Source organism: Nannospalax galili, unplaced genomic scaffold, assembly GCF_000622305.1.
Source record: "Nannospalax galili isolate Female #2095 unplaced genomic scaffold, S.galili_v1.0 scaffold195, whole genome shotgun sequence".
Lineage (NCBI taxonomy): Eukaryota > Metazoa > Chordata > Mammalia > Rodentia > Spalacidae > Nannospalax > Nannospalax galili.
This window is the reverse complement of record NW_008335885.1, coordinates 683,494-707,002: the sequence shown is the minus strand read 5'-3', so window position 1 is coordinate 707,002 and position 23,509 is coordinate 683,494. Positions and strand designations below refer to the sequence as shown.

General features: G+C 42.5%; 1 protein-coding gene and 1 non-coding gene across 2 annotated transcripts in view; both read right to left on the bottom strand.

Moving 5' to 3' along the window:
* Positions 1-1,549: 1,549 nt before the first annotated feature.
* The window catches only part of Nt5e (5'-nucleotidase ecto), a 63,847-nt gene continuing 41,887 nt past the window's right edge, over positions 1,550-23,509 (bottom strand). The window contains exons 4-9 of the mRNA XM_008830668.3: positions 12,783-12,980; positions 10,519-10,673; positions 8,660-8,765; positions 7,715-7,864; positions 5,589-5,789; positions 1,550-4,164 (exon numbers count right to left, since the gene is read on the bottom strand). Of these exons, the coding sequence (XP_008828890.1) occupies positions 4,001-4,164; positions 5,589-5,789; positions 7,715-7,864; positions 8,660-8,765; positions 10,519-10,673; positions 12,783-12,980 (974 nt within the window). The 3' untranslated portion in view covers positions 1,550-4,000. The remainder of the gene's footprint in view (positions 4,165-5,588; positions 5,790-7,714; positions 7,865-8,659; positions 8,766-10,518; positions 10,674-12,782; positions 12,981-23,509) is intronic.
* On the bottom strand, positions 16,531-16,634 carry LOC115069942. The gene has a single exon (XR_003849178.1). It is a non-coding gene; the product is annotated as a U6 spliceosomal RNA (small nuclear RNA).

Sequence of the window (23,509 nt, the reverse complement as noted above, 5' to 3'; positions counted from 1 at the left end):
GAGTACATTAAAGGTCAGAAAAAAAAATTGAAACAAAAATTTAAGTTACAAAACAAAGACTGATATTAATTTGTGGTGTGTGTGTGTGTGTGTGTGTGTGTGTGTATGTATTAAACTAGTCGAATTATTGCAGGGAAGGTAAGTAAGACATGCAACTGTAGATACTGACATAAATAAACGTAGGGAGACCAGTTGAACTGGGTACCAGAGGGGTGGAGAATGGAATGACAAAAGCATGGACGGGCTGGAGCAGGCACAGTGGATAAGAGTGTTTGTTCTGCAGGCATGATGACCTGAGTTTCAATCCATAGCCTCCATGTAAAAGAAAAATCCAGTCATGGCTGCACATGCCTGTAACCTCAGTATTTGATGGGGGTGGGCACAGAGGTTCTGGGAGCTCTTAGTAGCCAGTGTATCTAAAATAGTGAACTTCTAGTCCAATGAGAGACCTTATCTCTAATAAGGTGGAAAGCAATAGAGGAAGGCACTCAGCGTCCCCCTGTGGCCTCTACTTGTGTACTTGCCCACTCATGTATACGCAAACCCCCACTCACAAGCATTGGATTTTTTCTGAATTGTACGAAATACTCATGATTATATTTTCCATTTCTATGTTGATTAAAGTTGAAGACACTCAGACTAATGGTCTTTCACAAATTATGTGTATTCATGTTAATTTTATGGTTACCAATACTTTTTGATTGATTTATGTGTATGAGTGTTATGCCTGCATGTAAATGCTCCCATGTCATGCAGTGACAGAAGAAGGTGTCAGATCCCCTGGAACTGGAGTTACAGGTGGTTGTTAGATGCCATGTGGGTGATGGGATTTGAACTCAGGTCTTCTGCAAGAGCAGCCAGTGCTCTTAATCATTGAGCCACCTTTACAGCTCAGTTACTAATACTTTTAAAAATCTTTTATTAGGGCTCAGCAAGAACTGGCTGTTGTAGAGGACCCATGTTTGGTTCCTAGCACCCACATGAGGGCTCACAACCACCTGCAACTCCAGTTCCAGGGGATCTGATACCCTTTTCTGGCCTACCTGGGCAGGTTTTACCTTAGAGGTACATAGATTTTCAGTGAAGAATAAGGCAGGGTTAGATGAAGAAAAGTTGAGAGTTAACAGTCTTCCTTTAAAATAGTTATTTTTCAGTTTTATATGTATGTTTCATTACATGTATGTAAGTGCACTATGTGCATGTGGTACCCACGAAGGCCAGAAGAGGATGTTTGATACCTGGAACTCTAGTTATGAATGGTTGTGAGTTGCCATGTGCATTCTGGGAACTGAACCCAGGTGTTCTACAAGGGCAGCCGGTGCTCTTAACTGCCGAGTCATTTCTCCAGCCCCTTAATAATCTTCCATTTAAAAATTATTTTTCTACTTAAAAATTGCATGTATTTTTCTTTTTAATTTTTCAAGTGAGAGAAGAGAAAGGGCTATCAAATGGCAAAGCATTTACTATCAAGAGAAATTATCCAGGTGAAAAATTGTCTTAGCATATTATCTTGGACTACAAGTGTTTGAGAGAAGAAATGACCACCAAAGACCAAGGACATCTTCCATTTTATTGTTTGGAATTTACAGTTACAAAGTAGTGTCTTAGGTTATTTCTCATTACCACAGCAACACACACACACTCAAAAATTACAAAAACTTTCTCTTTTTTTGCCAATAAAACTTTATTTACAAAAACAGGTAGTGGGTTGACTTGCCTAGTGGCTGTAGTTTGCCAGTCCCTACTCTAGAATGTCTTGAGCAAAGACTCAGCCCAGTGAATGGCACCCAGAGGCTCATGTGTCAGTCTCTCCTGCTAGGCTGTGCCTTGCTTAAGGACAGGACAGGCACTGTCTTAGAGTATTCTGCATCAGTAGGTGCCAACCCACGCATTATTCCACTTAATTATCTCTGCAGTAGATGGACTCTAATCTCTCCCTATCTTCAGATGGAGACACAGAGGTTCGGAGAAGTAAATAATTCGGTTGGTAAATGGTGGAAGCAAGCTGGCTTCAGAATTCTTATCTCGACCACAACCCAACAGTGTCAGGGACAAAGACCTGGTAGTCATTAGCAATGAGCACTGAGTAGGTCATGTCATAACTTCCCCACACAGAGAGGCTTCCTATTCTCCCACACGAGCATGTACTGTAGTCCATCTTAAATTGCCCCCATTAGATTTGGCTAATGTCTCAGATATGTACAGATATATATTTTTAATTTATTTATTTTACACCCACTTCCCAGAAACACCCTCCCATAGCCTCCCACAAAAATTTTCTTTTAAAAATTATGTTCTAATAAGATTTCTCCTAGTTTACTGGCCAAGCATAAAAATATACCCTAATTGCATTGTTTCTCTTTTTTTAATACATTCTTATTGACGTTTTTTGTTCATAGCTAATCTGTATATGCATCGAACTAAAGACATTCTCCTGCAACCTTATAAAATGGTTATGAAGTTTGAAATGTTTTGTGTCAAGAGTACTTAGTATTTGTAAACACTAGGAAGTAAACATGTTCCCTCTTCAAGCCTCTAGCTGCTGTTTGATCTGATTATTAAGGGGAAGGCTCCCATTTCTTGTTGATTATTGAGGCAGTGCTGACCATGGTTATCTTGTCCCTGACCATCTTAATCAAGTGTTTGTTCTACTGGCATAAGTTATTTTAGCAATCTATTTCTTGGGCACTCCCTCAGGGGTTCACTACCTGCTGGTATGCTTATAGCTGGACTTGAGCATGCCTTACAGTGGTTGCTTGAGTTTTGAGCTCAGTGACCAAAGATTTATATACACCACTTCTTAAAATCCCTCTTGCTTCCAGAACTCTGGGTTTTCCATAATGTGCGTGGTATGACTAGAGTAAGTGCTCTGTTAGCATCTTGGGAGGACAGGTGCAAGTTTAAGATTACGGTTTATTTTAGAAAGTTCTCTTGTGGCACCTTTATGTGAGGAAGAAGGAAGGAGAACACAGAGGCAGCACTTATGGGCTCATAGCATTAATGAGAACCAATGCTCTGCATTTGCACTGTGCTCTTCTCCTTAGCAAACGATGTGTAACTATCTAAATGCCCATTCACACTTGTTCTTATGGAATGTAAACAAGTCCTGTTCATGTCTTCCTTTCCCTTTTTCCCTGCCCCTTGACTATCTTTTGTAGCCCCTGGACTTTCTTATTTGCTTCAGTTTGTCCACTTACTCATCAAAGGCACATAGTGATGTGAGGCAGAATACTGTCCTGTGCTTATTCTCTTAAACTTGATCTTAAACAGGAGTCCAAAAGGAAAATATGTAGAGCAGAAATAAACCAGAGATGTGTCATCCATGAGCTTGTGGCCGTTGGCAGGAAGAGAGACGACTTTATATAGTAGAGAGTATTGGACTAGAGGTTAAAGGACATGGTACATGTCTTATATGACATTTTTGGCTGTATGACCTTGGGCAAGCCAACCCTTTCTGAACTTGTGTCCTTATTTGTCAAATGTGGAAACAACACTTGTCTTACCTACCAAAATCTCCTTGTAAATGATAGGGTTTTTGTTGTTTGTTGTAAGAATCTCACTGTCTAGCTGACTGATCTCAAACTTGCAGCCATTCTGCCTCTGCCCGCCAAGTGCTATAACTACAGGTATGTGCTACCATGCCTGTCAGTGATAAGGTTTTATGAAAATGTAAGTTGTTTGATGGATTAGAAATAGATAGAAAAAAATAATTTTGTGGTTCAAAGTTGATAAAATTTGTCACAATTTGAATATGTAAACTACAGCTAGTTGACTTTCCTTTCAAAGGACCCTCTCTGTTAAATTTGGTTTTCTATCTGGTCCCTAAGATGCTGGCTCTAGGAGATGAGGGTAGTCTCTTCCTTGCACAGCACTCTGTGCATTGGCTTCTAGGAGCCTTGAGGATGGTTAGCACCATCACAAAGCCAGGTCCCAAAAGGCAGATCTGAGTATCACTGGAAGAAAAATGGAGTTTCACATCAGTAGCAAGGAGATTTTTCTGCTATTGGTACAAAATAAGGATCACTGCCAAAAATGAAAGGATTATTAAAGGAACGCTTCCTTGGTAATGACTTCCTGCAGAAAACTTGATCCGACCTTCAACTGCTGGGTAAATTACTTTCATTTTTAAGATGTACTGAGAAACCACGCTGATATCTTGGTCACCTGAAAAACACATATATTATTTTAACTCTAGAAAAATTATCAACAGTTAGAGGGGAAATAAAGTCTTTGTCTAAAGCCCTTGTAATTAAAAATTTTTTCTTTTTATTTCAGGGATAAAGCATCACAGAAGACAAAAATGATGGTAATGTTAAGTACAAGGAATCTGATTGCTTTTTTCATGTTCCAGATGTGAAATGTGTCTGTTCAGCATTGGGTGATTGGGAGGAGTACAGTTGTCTGAGCACTAAGATGTCCAAGGGAGGACATCCCAGCTTAGTCCTTGCCAGGCCAAGGACATTGGGGACCTGGGCCAAGAGTTGGTTGAGAAATAAAAGTGGCTTTCTCATTCAGTTTGCTCAAAATTACATTCACATAATTGATGAGACAGTGGAGGTTTCATTTCCAAAAGAAGAGAGATGAAGATCATAGAGCTGTAACAAAGCCATGAAGCCCCAACAAAGTTTTTATTGATGTTCATGCTCACCCTGGGTACACATTAGAATAACTAGATGTGATCTTGGTCTCATCCTAGTTACATTGACTTTCTTAAGATCCAGGGCCAGGGCATTGGTATTTAATTTACTATGCTCCTTTAGAGATTCTAACACAGCCAGAGTTAAGAACTCAGATCCATGGCTTCAGCTCTCTGTAGGGACTGAACTGGGAGGTGAGACTTGGTTCTGTCATGGAATGGACAGAGGTGACCTCCATTCTTTCTAAGAAGGGCTGCTTCATTGACCTGGCTTTGCCCTCCACCCTCCTCCAAAGGCCTGCCCTGGTGAGGCTGAGGAGGAACTTGGTTGAGTTGTTCAGAGGTATAGAGGTACTGTATGTTTTGTGAGCATGCCACTTGGGGCCCTAGGAAGAGGAAGGGAAGTGTGCTCTTTTGGTAGAAGTTCTACACACAAGGCAACTAACTGGATTTCCCAAAGCAAGGCTGGTAAACGGCAAAACTCAGTGCTGCAAGAAATACCAACTGACATTGTGCATGTGTGTTGCTTCACCAGTCCAGTGCTGAAAGGACACTTAACCATCTACTCTTAATACTCACACCAAAATATTCTTCAAGAAAATTTAGATATTTAACATGAGCATTTTCCATGTTGAAGCTAAAGTGCCAAAGATGTTATTCTTCTATAAGTGCAAAACTTACTCTCATTTGAATAAGTTTGAATAGCTGTTTAGATTAGTTAAAAGAGAGCTGTAGAGTGTTTTATTTGAAAGTGTATTTTCCCTGGGGTGGATGGATGTGAATGTGTGCTGGGGGAGGGACAGTGTAACATTCCTCAGTGTTGTGCACCTGGTTTTCATCCTGCAGATCAGGAAGGAGTTGTAACAGAGGCATAAGGTCTGTTTCTGCTTCCCCTCCTCTTCTGTTCCTGAGTACCTTTGGGATAGGGAAAGGCAGAGACAGTCGTGCTTACCAGAGTCATGTTTTAATAATTCATCTTTTATCATTTGGAATCCATCTCCACCACTGGCCAGGTAGCTTGGGAGGGCCACTTTATACACTTCATCCATTCTGAGAGGCTCATAACTGGGTACTCGACACTTAGTGCAAAGAACATCTAATTGGACCACTCTGTCCCAAGGTTTGCGGGAAAGATCATATACCACATGGATTCCTAGAAGAAAATGAGTTTGTGTTTTTACTAAGTCCAAAGGGATTTCTGTTGCCTGTGAAAGGGATTTTGACCAAGATCTGGAATTGAGATACTAGGATTGTTCTCCTTTAGCTTGAGCTTGGGTAGAATTTCATAGGAAAATGGAGGTGACATTGCAGCTACTTTTTCTTAGTTGACTTCTTCCCTAGTCCCTTCAGTGTATGTGAGACCACCTATTAGAACTGGCTCTTAGAATGGCAAGGGTGACTTGCGGGACAAAACTGTACCATTTTCCCTCTTTACAGTCCTGAGCTCATTTTAGTCCAGGAATGAGTCATTGGGTTTGGAAGATGAGAAACGCAGCATTTGGAAATGCAATGGAGCATTTGTAACAATTTTGAAGGTTAAAATAATAGTGTTTTGAGATTCAGTGATTTTCACAGAGATTACTGGTACTCAGCACTTTGCTAGAGTATCTGAACACTAGGCGGCTCTCCGAGATGTCAAGGTTACCCCACAGACACCAGGCCAAGGCCTCCTTCCAGGCATCAGCACCCATCAAGCAGGTCCACGTATGAAAATGAAGATGAAGCTGAGTGTGAGACACATGCCTGGCATCTCAGCATTAGGAGCTGAGCATTAGGAAGGTCACAAGTTCAAGGTCAACCTGAGCTACCTAGCATGAGTCTAGTCTGGACTACATAGTGAGACACTGTCAGAAAAAAGAAAAATGAAGCTGGACACAGTCAGACACACCTGTAATCTCAGCACTCAGGAGATGGAGGCAGAGTGACACGAGACTGATGCAAAGCAAGATGAAGAAATGAAGTAAAGTGGGAAAATGAGATCAGAATATGGTTTGGGAGTAAAATACGATTTTTAAGGATTAACTCATTGGATTGTAGAATTAGTTATTAGAATTAGAATCCCTTAGGGCTGGGGACATAGTTCAGGTAAAAAGCACTTTCCTAGCATGCATGAGGCCCTAGGTTCAATCCCCAGCAACACACACACACACCCCATAAGATAAAAGCAGTTGGCCTTTTGCCTAGCATGTCCTTGATATCCAGCATCTCCTCACCCCCAAAATGAAGAAATCCTTAGTAATACGAGGAGCACTTATTTCCATTCAGTCTTCACTGCAGACCAGGAGAAAGCTGGTCAGATCTGGGTTCAGAGCTTGCCCTCCTCCCAGCAGGAATCAAGCATTCAGTGCATCAGTACCATCCTTAGCTCTACCCACATTCCTTTCAAACTTAACATGATCACATGATCCCAGGGAATTAACAATGGAGAGTTTTTTGTTTTGTTTTGTTTTTTGTAAAGAACATTAAAAGCACCTGGCGTGGTGGCACATGCCTTTAGTCCCAGCATGGCGTGGTGGCACATGCCTTTAGTCCCAGCATTTGGGAGGCAGAGGCAGGTGGATCTCTGTGAGTTCCAGGCCAGCTGGAACTACAAGGAGACCAAAAACAACAACAACAAAAAACAAACGAAAACATTACATGCATATGCCTTATATCAGCTGATCTTCCTAGTGTTTAGAGAGCCAGCTTCCATGGAGGCCTTTTAAAAAATATTTTTATTTTTATGTGTATGAGCATATTGCCAGCATGTATGTGAGTGCACCTTGTCATGCAATGCTTCTGAAGTCAGAAGAGGGCATCCAGATTCCCCTGGAAGTGGAGTTAAGGACGGTTCCTAGCCATGGAGGTCTTTCTGGTGTCCAAATCCAGTTTGGCAAATACTTCTTGTTGCCACGGGTTTGGGGCTTTGACCCCAACCTAGCTTCATTCACTCTGAGAGTTGGTATTGGGTGAGGAAAAAAAAACAAAAAACAAAAAACCTCAAACAAGCCTAGCCACAGAAGTGAGTGGGGAGCTGAGCCAACCAACAGGAAAGCCCACATTAAGCTGGGAGCTGGTCCTTAAGGATGCACCACTTACCGCCCACCTGCAGGAACTCCCCTGTGGACTGGCCATACCGATGTACACTATGCTCAAAAGCCTTCTTCAGAGTGGAGCCCTTTAACTGGACCAGGTCAAAAGTGCCTCCGAAGGGCAACACAGCAGCCAGGTTCTCCCAGGTGACTGTGCCTGAAGTAGACCCAGAGAGACAAGAAGAATGAGGAAATGCTTACCCAGAGACCAGCTCACTCTGGCTGAAGGAAGGGGCTGGAGGGGGGGCTCACAACAGCATTAGCTATGTCTGACTTTGGGAGGGAGTAGACTGAGAGCCTCTGTCCTCTTCTCCACCACTGGGTAAGTGGATGAGAGCTTATTAAAGACCAAGTCCATGCCACTCAGCCTTGGATCTCCTGGCTTGGGCTGGAGCTTTAGTAGGCTGTTGGACATTGCTCAGTTCTTCCTCAGGCAGGGTGTTCTAACCACCTGTCCTGTTGTTTGAAGTGAGATTGGGACCTTGTATTAATGGGATTTGACAGTGTGTCCAAGGGAGCTGCAAGACAGCCTTAAATAGCTGTCTGGTGGATTTATTTTAATGTATAATAGAGCCTTGGGTATCCGTAAATGCATCTTTGAAATGTCTTTTCCAGCACAGAAGAGTGATGTGTTGTTTTCTTTTTAGATGACAAGGTACAGGCTTGATATTTTGCATAAATCAGCAACAATTAATAGTTAGCTTTGCAAGTTAGAACTTTAGACCCAGCTTGGATTTTTACTAACTTTACTGCTGCATCAGTGTATGAATACATGAGAATGCATATTTGTCCTTTAGTTGAAGCACTGGATTTGAGTAACAGCTAACACAAACTCAAAGGTACATGACTGGCAGCAGAGGCTGCTTGTGGGTATGGTTAAAGCAGTAACCCCAGCGGGAAAGCAGAGCAGAGACAGCGTGATAGCTAAGAAAGCTGAACTTGGGGTGCATACCATTGTTCTTCTCCTCAATGGGCGATCGGATGCCACCTCCATTTAAAATGCACATGGACACATGGTTCCAGAACATTTCATCTGGGTGTCTGAGGTTGTTGTTAATCTACAATGGTAGCACAAATTAACATTACTTATTCTGGATCCTTTTTCTTAGGATCACTTCCAGGAATCTGGTTATCTCAACTGAGAGCCTGAAACTGTTCTTCCCTGTTCCCGTTTTCCCAGAGATTCCTCACTGTGATTACAACCGCTATGTAGACCAGGCTGGCCTTGAACTCACAGAGATCCACTGCCTCTGCCTCCTGAGTGCTGGGATCAAAGCTGTGTGCCACCATGCCCAGCTACAACTAATATACAGTCTTAGCCACAAAGCAATTAGCTTATCATCTATTAGTTTACATATCTTCAGTCAATCAGAAGCGAAAGTATATTGTGATGGGTGCCATGTCAGACTCTTAGAAACAGGGAGTTCTTCACTCCCTCCTCAAACTCGTCCCTCAGGTTAGGGCCTTAGAAAAGTATTTTCTCCAGCTACAGCTCTGTTGTCAAGATGGCTCCAGTGTGGACTGGCCTGTGATGTTACTCCTCTAGGGCAACAGCATTCTTAAGCCACCCAATTACCTATCTCATGGCCAGACACTTCCCAAGTTGGTGATCTTGGAGGCACAGGGAGAGCCACCTTAAACTAGGGAGAATCAGGCTCATTCTTACTTTTAAAAATATTTTTATTATTTTTTGTATGAATGTATTGCCTGTATGTAAGTGCATCCATGTCGTGCAGTGCTCAGGAGGTCAGAAGACAGTGTCATATCCCCTGGAACTAGAGTTACAGACAGTTGTTAGCCACCATGTGGGTGCTGGGAATCGAACCTGGGTCCTCTGCAATAGTGCTCTTAACCGCTGAGCCATCTCTCCAGCCCCAGTTCTTTTATAAAATGTATGTTCAGTTACAAGAAGCAAAAGTGTATACTTTCTAACTTACATACACACACACACACACACACACACACACACACACAAAGTGAAAGTTCTTTTATATTTTCCTAGCATCTTTAACAGAAAGGTAAGTCCTAGTTAGCAGACTGGGTTTTTTTTCTAGACTTTTCTCTAGATGTTTCTGTTTGATTGCTTCTCTCATACTGATTGCATGGTGCAGAGGAGCCAGCCTGGCCTCGTCTCAAAAGGCATGCATGCTGTCATTCACTACTTGGCCAGAGTTTATGGAGTGAGGTTGTATAGCAGAAAGGGACACTGGCTGGATACCTAGTATGGACAAACTTTGTTGAGTGGGCTGGGAGCCTGTAGGAGTGGGAGTCTGGCCTGGAGACCTTGGTTTGGCACAGCCCCAGAAAGCCACTTTTGCCAGTTGGCCCTAGAAAAGTACTCTTTGTGAATGATCTTGGTCTTGCCAGAGACTACCATAACTTTGTGTTGTCATTCTGTGCTAGGGAAAGAGGTTCAAGTTACAGGAGGCCCATGTTCTCTGGAGTCAAGAGTACAGATTTGGGAAAACCAGCCTGGCCAAGTTAGGCCCAAGCAGATGTGTTTCATCTACTATGCTGACATTTCAGGGAGGGCAGTTTGTGTGTTCAGATCATCTTACAGAAAGAAACATCTAAAATTCAGACATCCAAGGACAGCTTTAAAAAGCTTTTGGTTCTTGTAAAGCAGCAGAGTGATGATCTCCTGATCTCATTCAGCCACTTTGTCAAAGCATTCAGTTTGAAATCAGCCAAGCTTTTGTCTGGGCACTAAATATGTCAAAATCTGCAGACCTGTTCTTGTTGCATCTTCCTTCTCTCTCTCTCCGTTCCTTCTCCCTAGAGGCAGGCCCTCCACCCGTGCCGAGGACTCACCATAGCATCACAAATCAAGTTGCCCATGTTGCATTCTCTAAAGCGGCATGATTGAGTGGACCCATCCAGGTAGACAATTGTTCTCCCTAGTTCCTGAGTGGAATAATTATCTAATTTGATCCTCCATTGATTAATATCTGCCTTGATGCTGGGATCTAGAAGAAAAGGAAAGACATTAGGAAGGTGGGGGGAGAGAGAGCTGGCAGTGAAAGCAGGTCTCCTGAGAGTCAGTTCTGGAGGAGGAATCAAGCCTCACGTGGCTTAACTGCTGGGAGGATGCATTTCTCTGCCACACTTGTGCATTTTACTTTTGATTATGAAATTCCTTAGGCCTGGCATTAATACCTGGGTGATTATTAAGTTTGAGACAGGGTCTCTCTGTAGCCCCAGCCAGCCTGGAGCTCACTATGTAGACCAGGCTGGTCTTGAACTCTGAGATCTGCCTGCCTCTGCCTCTGGATTGCTGGGATCAAAGGTGTGCGCCACCACACTGGGCAACCTGGGGTGTATTTTAATGTGAGGATGTGTTGAGCATTTCAACATTCACTCACCACATCTGGGTGAGCACCTATCAGCCCACCTGGCATGACACTGGCTAGTTCTGAAAGGCTCAGGGCAAGTATAAAGGGCTTGCTGAGGCATGTGGTTCCAGGCTTGCTCCTTCTCTAGCTACCGGGAAGCCCGTGTTGTGACCACAGACTCTCCTTGGTGTGATGGGACTCACTAGCCATCCTGATCTAATCATGTAAACAGAAAAGGGCTGGTGAGAAAGAGACAAAGCAGCATGTTCATGAATACTGTATCAAATGAATACCATGTCAAATGAATTACGGAAAATAATACTTTTTTTTTTTTTTATTCTGAGTCTCCAAAGAAAAGACACTTAAAAAAAACAAAACAAAACCAAGAGCCAGGTGTGGTAGTGCACACCTTTAATCCCACTCTGGAGGAAGAGGCAGGTGCATCCCCGTGAGATCGAGGTGAGCCTGGTTTACATAGCGAGTTCCAGGCCAGCTGGGGCTACAGGAGGGAAACCCTGCCTCAAAAGACCAAAAACAAAACAACAACAACAAAAAAAAGGATTTTAAAATGATATTTATGTGTACATGAGTGCAGGTGCCCTCAGAAGCCAGAAGTGACAGATACCCTGAGCTAAAATTACAGGTGGCTATGTACCAGAGATGGATGCTGGGAACTGAACTTGGGTTCTCTTCAAGAGCAGCACTGTGCTGAATAGTGTTAGTGTCAACTTGACACACCTGGGTTGAGGGAGCTTCAATTGGTGAACTGCCTCCTTTGGACTGGTCTGCAGCCATGTCTGTGGGGCATCTTCTTGATGAGTGATGTGGGAGGGCCCAGCCCACTAGGTGTGTGCCATCCTTGGGCAGGTGGGCCTATGTTGTATAAGAAAGCAGGTTGAGCAGGGGCCAGAGGAGCAAGCCAGTAAACAGTTTCTCCATGGCCTGTGCTCCAGTTCCTGCCTCCAGGTTCCTGCCCTGAGTTCCTACCTTGGGCTCCCTGATGAACTGTGACCAGGAGATGTAAGACAAATAAACTCTTTCCTCCCCAAATTGGTATTGATCAGAGTGTTTTGTCACAGCAGTGAAGAAACAAACTAGGACAAGCATACACTCTTAACTGCTGAGCCCCCTCTCCAGCTCCCAAAAGGTAATTATTGACAGACTTGGTGTTGTACATTATAATCCCAACATTTGTGAGGCTGAGGCAGGAGGATCTGGAGTTAAATGTCAGCTAGGACTATATACTGAGACTTTGTCTCAGAACAAAAAAGAAGAAAAAAGTCTGATGGATGAAGAAGTTGAGGCCCATTGCAATGGGCACTTTGCCCACACCGCACTGCCATTGCCTCTGGTAGGCAGGGCTAGGATTTGTGCCCTGTTCTACCCAATTTGAATTGCTTTTTTTTTTTTTCTCCCCTCTGGACAGGAACTAACAGTGACTTTCACCTGCAGGGTTAAGCTTTTGAAAGGCAGAAGGAGCAGTGGTTCACAGAGCAGGCTTGGAAAAGCAAATGAAGATTTGGGAACTAGAAGTTTAAATTTTCCTTATGTACAAAGAGGGTAAACACAAGGGAAAAGTTAAATTCTTCAAAAGTTATTATAGTTATTTTCTAAAACAATAAAAAGAGAGAGAGAGGGAAAAAAGAAGAATAGCCACCTAAGTAAGGAGAGAGAGGTGGGGGGCAGAGAGGAAGATCTAGCCACCAAATGAGTTGGTAGAACTGTTTGTCAAATTCCACACACCTTCCAGAATGCTGCTGTTCAGAAGAATGGGATTTCCATGTGAAGTGATGACGTTTCCTTGGTCATCAAATTCGACTTTCAGATAGCCTAGGTATTTGCCAAAAGCATAGGCCTGAACCACAGGAACCTTCTGTCCATCATCAGAGGTGACTATGAAGGGGTACTTCCCAACAGGCACCTCTTTGGAAGGTGGGTTACCTGAAATAAAAGAATCAAAGTTGATCATGTCCACCCTTGCACACAGCTGGCTTGGCCAGCAGGCTACTGGCCTGATGACAAGGAGTTTTAACTTGATCATTCACTAGTTGCTGTTCTATATAGCTGGCCTTTCAGAGCCCTGCAGGACATTTGACCCACTTCCAAATGCCATTTGGCAACAAATCCTGCTATTCACTCAGCGGGCATTTACTAAGCTGTTTTTATAAGTCCAGGCATCGTGCCTGATGATGTGGGCCATACAAAAGCAGAATACTGCTAAGATTGCCGTACCTCCATCCTGACTTTGGCCCTGTTTCCCCTCTGTGGGTGGATTAGGTAGTCCACTTCAATGTACTTCAGTTTCCCTGCCTATAAAATTCTTCTGCCTCTGTTTCCTCTGCTGGATTACAGGTGTACATATCACACTGTCAAGAAGTACAGGAAAGGAAACTGAAATGGAGGAAATAATTCTCATTGCACATATGTCCACTCTTTGTAGACTGGATGTTTACAGATGGTCCAGAGGACCCCTGAGCATGTTGGTTATACACATGGATAAGCTATGAGAGCTGGCTGTGAGTCAGGCCCTGGACTATCATTTAGTCCTCAATGCTTTCCACGAGGCAGGTCATATTAACTCTATAGATGAGAAGACAACTACTGTAGCCAAGCGCCCAAGGTCACATACTGGTATGTGATGGGGAGATGATTGAAAGCCAGAGCTATGAGACACTGATCTTATGTTTTTCCTACCACACAGTGCAGCCTACCATATGTATTCTCAGATAATCTACAAGCTGGTTGCATAGGCACTTACAAAATTATGTGCAAAGCCAACCCAAGCTCTTTCAAGATCTCTTATTTACTTAAGACAACTGAAGTGGCATGCTGTGAGAAATAACATTCCTGCCCTGCCCTAAGCCTGGGACTTCTAGAGCAGTAACCAGTGCAGGGCGTAAACAGTGCAAATGTGGGTCTCCGTGAGCAGTGTGTAGCTGCTCCTAACGCTAATGTGTCACTTCCCTAGATGACCTCACCTACGGTGGAATAGCAGAGAAGAGGAGCACTAGCCATCCTCTTCCTGTTCTGTACACCCTCTTTGGGCAAGGATAGAAGCTGCCCTTCACTTCAGGGGACTTCGGGTATTTAAGGCTCTCAGCCCTTTCAGGACTTTTTCTTTTCTGCCTGGTGTTTGAGAAGCTGCAGTTCCCCTCAAATGTCCACAGGGTGGCAGAGAATATCTCCCATAAAGATATTAATAAGGTGCAGAAATCAGGCATCCAGGAAACCCAAGGCAAGCCTGACGTTTTTTTTAACCTTGATTTTTCTGCCTTCCATGGAAATAGTTTACACAGAATATTAAAATTTGGGAACCCAACAATCCCACCAAGTACCTCATCAGCAGAGCATGCATGCACCCTGCAAACCCAGCTTCCATCTGATACGGAGCACCCTCCAGCCCAGAAAGGTCTTGATGTGTCTTTTCCAAGAGCAAAAGATGTGCCAAGGTCATCTCACGTAGAATCAGGAGCAAGGCTGCTCCCATGTAGCTGAGGCAAAGGCTAGCTAATCGCTACCTCCTCCAAGGCTGAGCCCTCCCTGCTTCCTTCTCTCTGTATTTGGTAATTCCAGAAAACCACTGGCAGGGAAAACAATCCAGGACTTCACATTTTCCACACCACCATTCCACACTATTTGGCAAAAGGTCTGGGAAGTTCATTTATTATATTTTTCAGTGCTAAGGGTCAAATCCAGGGCCTTATGTCTGCTAGATAAGCACACTACTACTGAGTCACACCCCCAATCCTTCAGCCAAAGGCTAAAATAGTCTCTGTACACACATCTACACCTTTGTCTTTAGATAATCTTGGCAAGAGAGAAACTGTCCAGAGACTCTCTCAGCCAGTGACTCATTCAGTACTCACCTGAGGGGCTGTGGTGCATCTGAACTCTGTAAACTCTACATTTCCTAGCACTTCGTGAGTGCCTGAAGAGACCTCACCAGGGCCCTGACCTCAGAGTCATGGAATGTGGGAGCCGTCCTCTCAACACTCCAAGGTAACAGACAGGTGTCAGGGCACAGGCCTTTCAAGCAGTTTGTGATGGGCTGAAGTAAAGAATGTTGAAGATATCCACAGTATGATTTTAACCCATATTGGAACGAATATTGAGAACTTTAATTTACAGCTGAGGTCCCTGTAGAATGACTATGTAAACATAACTGGAAATTAGCTTGTTTTAAATAGTTGCTTCTTGAATTTAAAAAAGGGTTTTGATTTTTTTTTACTTTATTAAAATGCTGAGTTTATTTCACACGTATATTTTTTGTCTCCCCACCATTTCCGTGTCTGACCACCACTGTTACTACAGCCTATCACAACATTCCATTCATACTTAAAACCAAGGAAAGGGTGGAGCTCCATCCTTAGAAACTAAACAGGCATTTTAGACAACACATTCTTGGCAAAGAAACCTGGACAACATTTATCAAATGTTATCAAAGTTCTCACTTTGCAGTATAAAAAGGACAACCAGATATCAAACTGTCACAGAAACAAAATAAGACATTTATCAAAGTTCTCACTTTGCATTATAAAAAGAACAACCAGGTATCAACTGTTACAGAAATGAAGACAGAATATTTCAAATGGTTTGAACTATTTTCTTTCTCACTTTGCATTATAAAAAGAACAACCAGGTATCAACTGTTACAGAAATGAAGACAGAATATTTCAAATGGTTTGAACTATTTTCTTAAAGAGACTTCCTCCACTGCCAGAGACTTGAATAGCCTCCTGGTCAGTCATTCAGAAGCAATTCTTCACATAATTAATGAACTTGGCTTCCACTTTGGGAAGAGAACCACCTTTTAAGAGTTTTACATCCTCCTCCTCTTCATCTTCTCACTCTGCATCTTCTTCCACAGCTACTAAGTGCTGTTCAGTAATATGTACAGGCCTTTGACCACGCCTCACCCTTAAGACAACAGGTGGTGTAATTTCAAATCCCCCTAGGGAAATTGTTGGTTGTACAGACATTTTCAAAGTTGCCAGTGTTACTTTAATTGGACTGCCTTCATAATTCGTTGCCTCTGCCTCAGTGATGTGCAACTCATCTTTTTTACCAGCTCCTAAACTCACTGTTCTTAATGATAGCTGGTGTTCATTTTCATCATTACCCATCTTAAAGTGATAATCTTTGTCAGCCTTTAGTTCACAGCCGAAAAGATAGTTCTGAGGCCTCAGAGGGCTCGTGTCCATGTCCACTGAATCTTCCATGAGGCGGAGGCTCTCACTTTGCTATGAGAGAGGTGGGATGGAGATAACTGAATACTGTGCCTCACAACAGACACACAGGACAGAATCTCCTTATTTTATTTTATGTGTATCAGTATTTTGCCTGCATGCAAGTGCACCTGTGTGTGCAATGCCCACTGAGGCCAGAAGAGGGAACCATATACCCTAGAACTGGAGTTTTGAATGGTTGTTAGCCATTGTGTGTGTGCTGGAAACTGAACCTTTGCAAGAGCTGCCAATGCTTTTTTTTAAAAAAAAATACGGAATTCTTCATGTATTCACATGTCATTCTTGCACAGGGGCCACAATAATCTCTGTATCATTCCAGTATTAGCATACGTGCTGCTGAAGCAAGCACCAGCCAGTGCTCTTGACTGCTAGCTGTCTCTCCAGCTCTGCTTCTTGAATCTTGAATCTCTCTTTTAAATTATTTTGAAGGCCTCATTCTCACTGAAGCCCGCTTTAGCTCTTTCATTTGCTCCATTTCCACATATAAAGCACAGTTTGGGCTACCACTGTCATGTGCCTGCATTACTATTATAGCCTTCAAACTGGTGTCTGTCTCTTCCCTCCCACTAATCTGATCACCACACAACAGTCTGAATGATCTTCCTAAGACATAACTATGTCCGTTCTCTTTCAATATTGATCTTTCAAACACTTCTTTCTGTGTGTATGTGCAAGTACAAGTAGAAGACAGTGGACAGCCTCAGGTGCTACATTTCTTTTTTGGTCTTTTTGAGACAGGGTCTCCCTGTAGTGGGGCTGGCCTGGAACTCACTGTAGACCAGGCTGGCTTTGAACTCAGAGATATCTGCCTACCTATGCCTTCCAAGTGCTGGGATCACAGACGTGTGCCACCACATTTTTTCAGACAGTCCTGGAACTCGTCAAGTAGGCAAGCCCCATGGATCTGCTTATTTCTGCCTCTTCAGCACCACCGGTTTTTTGTTTGTTTGTTTGTTTGTTTTGAGACAGAGTCTCACTGTAGCTCTGGCTGACATGGAATTCACAAAGATCTATCTGCCTCTGCTTCCCTGTGCTGGGATTAAAGGATGTGCCACCACACCCAGCAGGCCCAGCTTTTTTTTTTTTTTTTTTTTTTTTTAACATGGTTTTCAAACACAAACACTTGACTGAGTTATCTCCCCAGCCCAACACTAATATTTCTTTGGGTTTTTTTTGGGGGGGGGTTGGGGAGAGTTGTTTTTCCAGGTTTTTGTTTGTTTCTTGTCCTTTTTGAGACAGGGTCTCACCATAGCCCCAGCTAACCTAGAACTTGCTATGTAGACCAGGCTGGCCTCAAACTCACAGAGATCTGCCTGCCTCTGCCTCCTGAGTGTTGGGATTAAAGACATGCACCACAATGCCCAGCAACATTTCTTAATGTAAATATTATGATCTGAAAAATCGCTATGGTGTGGCTCTTTCTCTTCCAGCGTCAGGAAAGACAGCTTCTCTTCTCTTCAGCAACCTTGGCTTCTTCCCATTCTTGGACCACACCTGCCTGCCTAGGAGCCTTCTCATAAGTCAACGAGTTACATCTTTTTCCTTTAATGCATTTGGCATCAGTAAGGCAGAAAAATTAGCAGCAACTATCTTATAGGGTCCTTAGGAGGATTAAAGAAAATGCAGCAAGCAAAGCCTGATTTAAGAAGTATGCATGGAGCTGGAGAGATGGCTCCAGTGCTGGGGAAGGGGCTCCCCAACCCCTACTTCTTCATCACAACCTAGTCAAGAGGGTACAGCAATCAGAGGATCAAGTCACTGTCTCTTCAGCTGGATGGGCTGCTCCAAGCCCCAATGCACATACAATCTTATCCCTCAGGGAATTCAGAGTCAAACCATGTCATGATGTTTCACACACTCTTCCATTGCTGCTCAGATTCTTGTCCTGTCCTTAAAATAACAAATAGATCACCAAAGGATTATTCATCTTTCATAGGACCAGAGTTTGGTCCCTAGCACTCACATCAGGCCCCCTCAAAATCACCAGTAACTCTAGCTTCAGGGGATCTGTTATCCTTTTCTGGACCCTGCACACATGTGCACATACACATAAATAAACATAAATGTGAAAAAGACAGTACAGTATGACCATAAGTTGATATCCCACTGATATATTTTTGAGAAAAAACAAGTATTTATCTGAAGGGCTTCTCAGAGTGGCCACATATAGTGTGAAATATTCTGAGTGGCTGCTACCCATGGGTCACTCACACTAGCCATGTGAGTGAGTCAACAGAGTGTAGATATGCTTTATCACGCTTGCTCGAGGCACGACTTCTGTCTGCAGATCATGTCTGAGTGCTTGGAAATCCCGCACTGGCAGCAGTACCCCATCCCTCAGCCATGTTTCTAGGCCTGAGGGAAATTAGCAAACTGTGGACAAGCGGTCTGAGGGAAACATAGCCAGGCTGCTTGGGTTGAAGTGCTGCATCTGTGGTTTCTTATCTTTCAAAGGTAAGATGTTCTGTTTAGTTATTTATGAATTTACTTCCGATTCATAGGTGAATTTTTAAAAATAAAAGTATAACATAGAAGTTCAAATTTAAGATTAAAAGTTAAGTTTATAGAATCTAAAAAGTTTTAAAGGTTTTGTTATAAAAATAAACTCAGCATTGCAGAATATCTGGAAAAAGGAAGAAAAAACATTCATAGACCCCCCCAACTTTAAAACGCTAAAAATTTCAAGAAAATATATGTATGCATAGCAGTGAGAGAGAAATTGGTAGCAGACTTCATACTAGGAAGAAACCATTTTGTTTAGTAAAATACCTAGATTAACTGGCGCTCTCCAGAGAAACAGAACCACATATAGAGAAAGAGTAGAGGACAAATTCTCAGAACACAGAACTGTGGTATTTGTCTTGGGCCTCGTCTAAGCCCACTTCTGCTTGTATTTTACCTCATTTAATCCCTATAACAATTTTTTGAGGTAGCTATACCACTATCATAATTTTTAAAAAACGGGGGAGGGAGCTGGAGAGACGGCTCAGTGGTTAAGAGCACTGGCTGTTCTTGCAGATGACCCAGGTTCAGTCCCCAGCATCCACATGGCAGCTAGCAGTCATCTGTAGTTCCAGTTCTGGGGGGAATCTGGATCACCTCCTCTGGCATTGCACACACATGGTACACTTACATGTGCAGGCAAAAAAAAAAAAACCCTCACACGTATTTAATATTTATATATTAAATAAGTAATAATAAAAAAACTGAAGCTCAAGAAGGATCAGTAACTTGTCTCATGTCAGACAGCAATTACTGAGCCAGGAAGGAAACAGCCTGTAGGAGCTCCAAACCCTTTCCACAATTCCAAGCCACATCTGAGGAAAGTCAGAGAAATGAGACCCTGTGTGTAAGACCATCAAACAACAAAATTTTACCCTGTGAAGTAATCAGTGCTCATTACTAATTACTTCACAAGGTAAAAGAGTAGGCCCAGAATTTGACAGAAGTTAGATGTCAGCTTTCCTTATAAAACTCAACCCTCCTTTCAAGGGATCTTAACTCATTTGTTTATAGTCATTCTTTTTAGATTTTGGCTTTTGATAGGCCCACTTCATCTTGGGAAGCAGCTTCATGAGGCATAGCTAAAACTGATACATGTTAGGTGGTTACAAAATTATGTGACTTTGCCCCCAAAGAAAGTAGGTGCTGAAGGTGGGCCAAGACCAGAGGTCATCTGAAAGAACAGAAATGAGTGACCATTGGAATGAACAAGTCCCTGTGTTGACCATAGATACACCCAGGGAGATCACTGCTGAGGCCACTGGTCATACCTCTGTCATTTGACTGATTCTCCAGTGCACTTAAAGCACAGATGCCAGCAGTCTTTATCAAATACTCAGGAAACGGTTCCTTGTTGGAGAGTTTCTCTGTTCAGTGAATGTGATAAATGTTAGGGTTATTCTGAAAAGACAAGATGATCTACACACAGCTTCCTTCTTTTTTTTAAAAAAAAATTAAATACAGTGTCTCATGTAGTCCAGGCTGGCCTTGAACTTGCTGTGTAGAAGATGATATATTCCTGACCTTCCTGCCTCTCTGTCTCAAGTGCAGGATTCCAGGCCTGTGCATACAAAGCTTAAACCCCAGCTTCTTAAACTGTGGGTTATGACCCCATTTGTGGTTGCATAATGGAAAGGGAGGGCCATAAAAATGTTGCAACAGTAAAGATTTCTGAATATACAATGACCAAAAATTAATTCAAAATGAAACAGGATGAATCCAAGATGTTTCTGGGAGTGCCCCCTGCACTGCATCACATGGCTTCCTTGTAGACTTGAGTCTGAACCTAACCTGTGCACTTTGCACTGCATGTGCCATTGTTCCAATGAACAGTGCCCGAGGCACCTTGGTTCAGACTTGAGACCATCACATTATGAATTGCAGCATCTTTACTGAACAGGCAAAATTTTCTGCTCTTACAGAAACATAGTGGTTTAATTATGGAAAACAAGGACTTTAATGTTTTCTTGCTGCCATTCCTCAGTATGTAAGTATCAAATTTGTCTATCTTTAGAGTTTATTGCATTATAATGTTTGATTCTAAAAATTGCTGTTTGGGTTGCTGACGAGTTTCATAAAAACACTCAATTAATTTTGTCTGAGGATTAGGACAGAATTTCCAATTTCTGAAATGACTCTGGACATACATTCTCAGCATTGGTGATTATAAGGTCAAGTCAGCTCTGAAAAACACTGAAGATGCTGCAGCATCAAATGTTCAGCCAAGAGTTAATTCTTGTTCTTGTTCTAAAACAAGACTATGCATCTCAGTATGCAAATTTGCTTTTGTCTGTAGTAAATGGTCAACTTATATGAATATCAAAGTGTTTTTTGTTTGTTTGTTTTTGTTTTGAGACAGGGTCTATCTACAGCCACAGCTAGTCTGGAACTTGCTATGTAGACCAGGCTGGCCTTAATCTCACAGAGATCTGCCTGCCTCTGCCTCTCGAATGTGGGATTAAAGGTGTGCACCACCACTCCTGGCCAAAAATTTATTTTTAAATCAATTTCTAAGGCCAGTAAGATGGCTCAGTGGGTAAAAATGCTTGCTGTGTAAGCCTGACCATTTGAAGGAGACCCCTGATTGCCAGGGGCTGTCCTTTGACCTCCACACTTGTTCCTTGGCATGAGCATGTATTGTAGGGTGCTTCACCAGAGACCACTCAAAGTTTTGCCAAATGAAAGGCATTGCTGGCCAGTAGCTGCACAAGGGTGTTAGAACCCCAGTGTGTAGCCCCGAGTCATCTCAGGGTAAGCTTTTATACAGAGAAACTATAACCAGGGGTGAAAAGTTGAAGTTCCCAAGCTTATAGGTAGAGAGTCCCCTTAACAATTTCTATTCTATTAAGCAACAATTAGTATTTTGCAGAAGCAAGCCAAGTACAACCTACAGAAGTCATAAATCTGCAGTTAGCAGGTGCTCTCCAGGACATGTTGACCTGTTCCCAAGACAGCTGGGTCCTGCTGACATGTGTTCCCATACCCTAGGCCAACTGCCTGATAATTTCAGAGACTAGACTCAGCCTAAACTTTAACATGGTGTAGCTATGGTCAAGAAGGTGCCATATCACACATGTCTGTGCCCACAAACACACCCATCATATACACACACAGTAATAAAAAAAAGTTAAAAGTAAAATAAATTCCTTTGTGATTTATTGTCAGTAAATGTTTGATTTGTGTGCCTAATTTTATATATTTGTATACCTAGGCTTATGTAAAATTTCTTTAATCCCAGCACTCAGGAGGCAGAAGCAGGTAGATCCCTGTGACTTCAAGGCCAGCCTGGTCTACATAGTGAGTTCCAGGCCAGCTGGGGCTACAGGGAGACCCTGTCTCAAAAAAAAAAAAAGAAATAAAGAAATTCTCAGGCAAAAAGAGCTCACAAGTAGAGAAAGTTTCAGAAGCCCTGCCCTAAACTATGTATATAATGCAGCTATGACTCAGTGACTGCAGGGCTGGGAATGTGGCTCAGTTAGTACAGTGCTTACATGCACAAAGCTTTAGGTCTGATCCCAAGCACTGACTAAAACTGGGCATGGCGGCACGTACTTGTGAACCCAGCATTCAGGGGGTAGACACAGGAGACCGGAAGTTCAAGATCATCCTTGGCTAACTAGCAAGTTCGAGGCCAGGCATGAAACCCTATGTCAGAAAAAAGAGAACAAGAGAAAGAAAGAAAAAGAAGAACACCCCACAGTGACAGAATGAATGCAAGCAGACTCTGGCCTCCCTCCTTATTCTAATACAGCAGGGATAGATCTACCCCTACTCAAGGTCAAGAACACACAGCAGGCTCTGTCTGCCTTCTTTATAATTATTTCATTAACTCCATTTGTTTTAAGAACAAAATTCTGAGGCTGGAGAGATGGCTCAGCAGTTAAGAGCACTGGCTGCTTTTGCAGAGGACCTGGGTTCAGTTCCCATCACCTACATGGCTGCTAATAGTAACTCCAGTTCCAGGATCTGATGCCCTCTTCTGGCCTCCTCAGGCATTGCATGCACAGACACACCTGCAGGCAAAACACTTTTCCGCATTAAAAAAAAAAAAAAAATCGGAAAGAACACAAATCAGTGACTTAACATTGCAACTCAAGACACTTGAAAAGCAACAACAAATGAAACCCAAACTCAGCAGACAAGAAGAAATAACAAAAATCAGAGCAGAAATTAATGACATAGAAACAAAGAAAATAATACAAAGAATCAACAAATGTAAGAGCTGATTCTTTGAAAAGATAAACAAGATTGATAGAGCACTAGCCCAGTTAAACAAAAGAAAGAAAGAGCACTTCCAAATCAACAAAATCAGAGATGAAAGGGGAAACATCACAACAGACACCAAAAAGATCCAGAACATTATAAAGGAATACTTTAAAAACCTATATGCTACTAAATTTGAAAACCTAAAAGAAATGGATGGGTATCTAAAAGCATGGGGATCACCATAACTAAACCAAGAAGAGATCAGCAGCTTAAACAGACCCGTAACACATAACGAAATTGAAACAATAATACAAAATCTCCCGACTAACAAAAGCCCAGGACCTGATGGATTTACAGCAGAATTCTACGAGACCTTTAAGGAAGATCTACATCCAATATTACTTAAATTATTCAAAAAAATAGAAATGGAGGGAGAACTTCCAAATTCCTTCTATGAAACCAGCATCACTCTAATACCAAAGCCAGGTAAAGATACAACCAAAAAAGAAAACTATA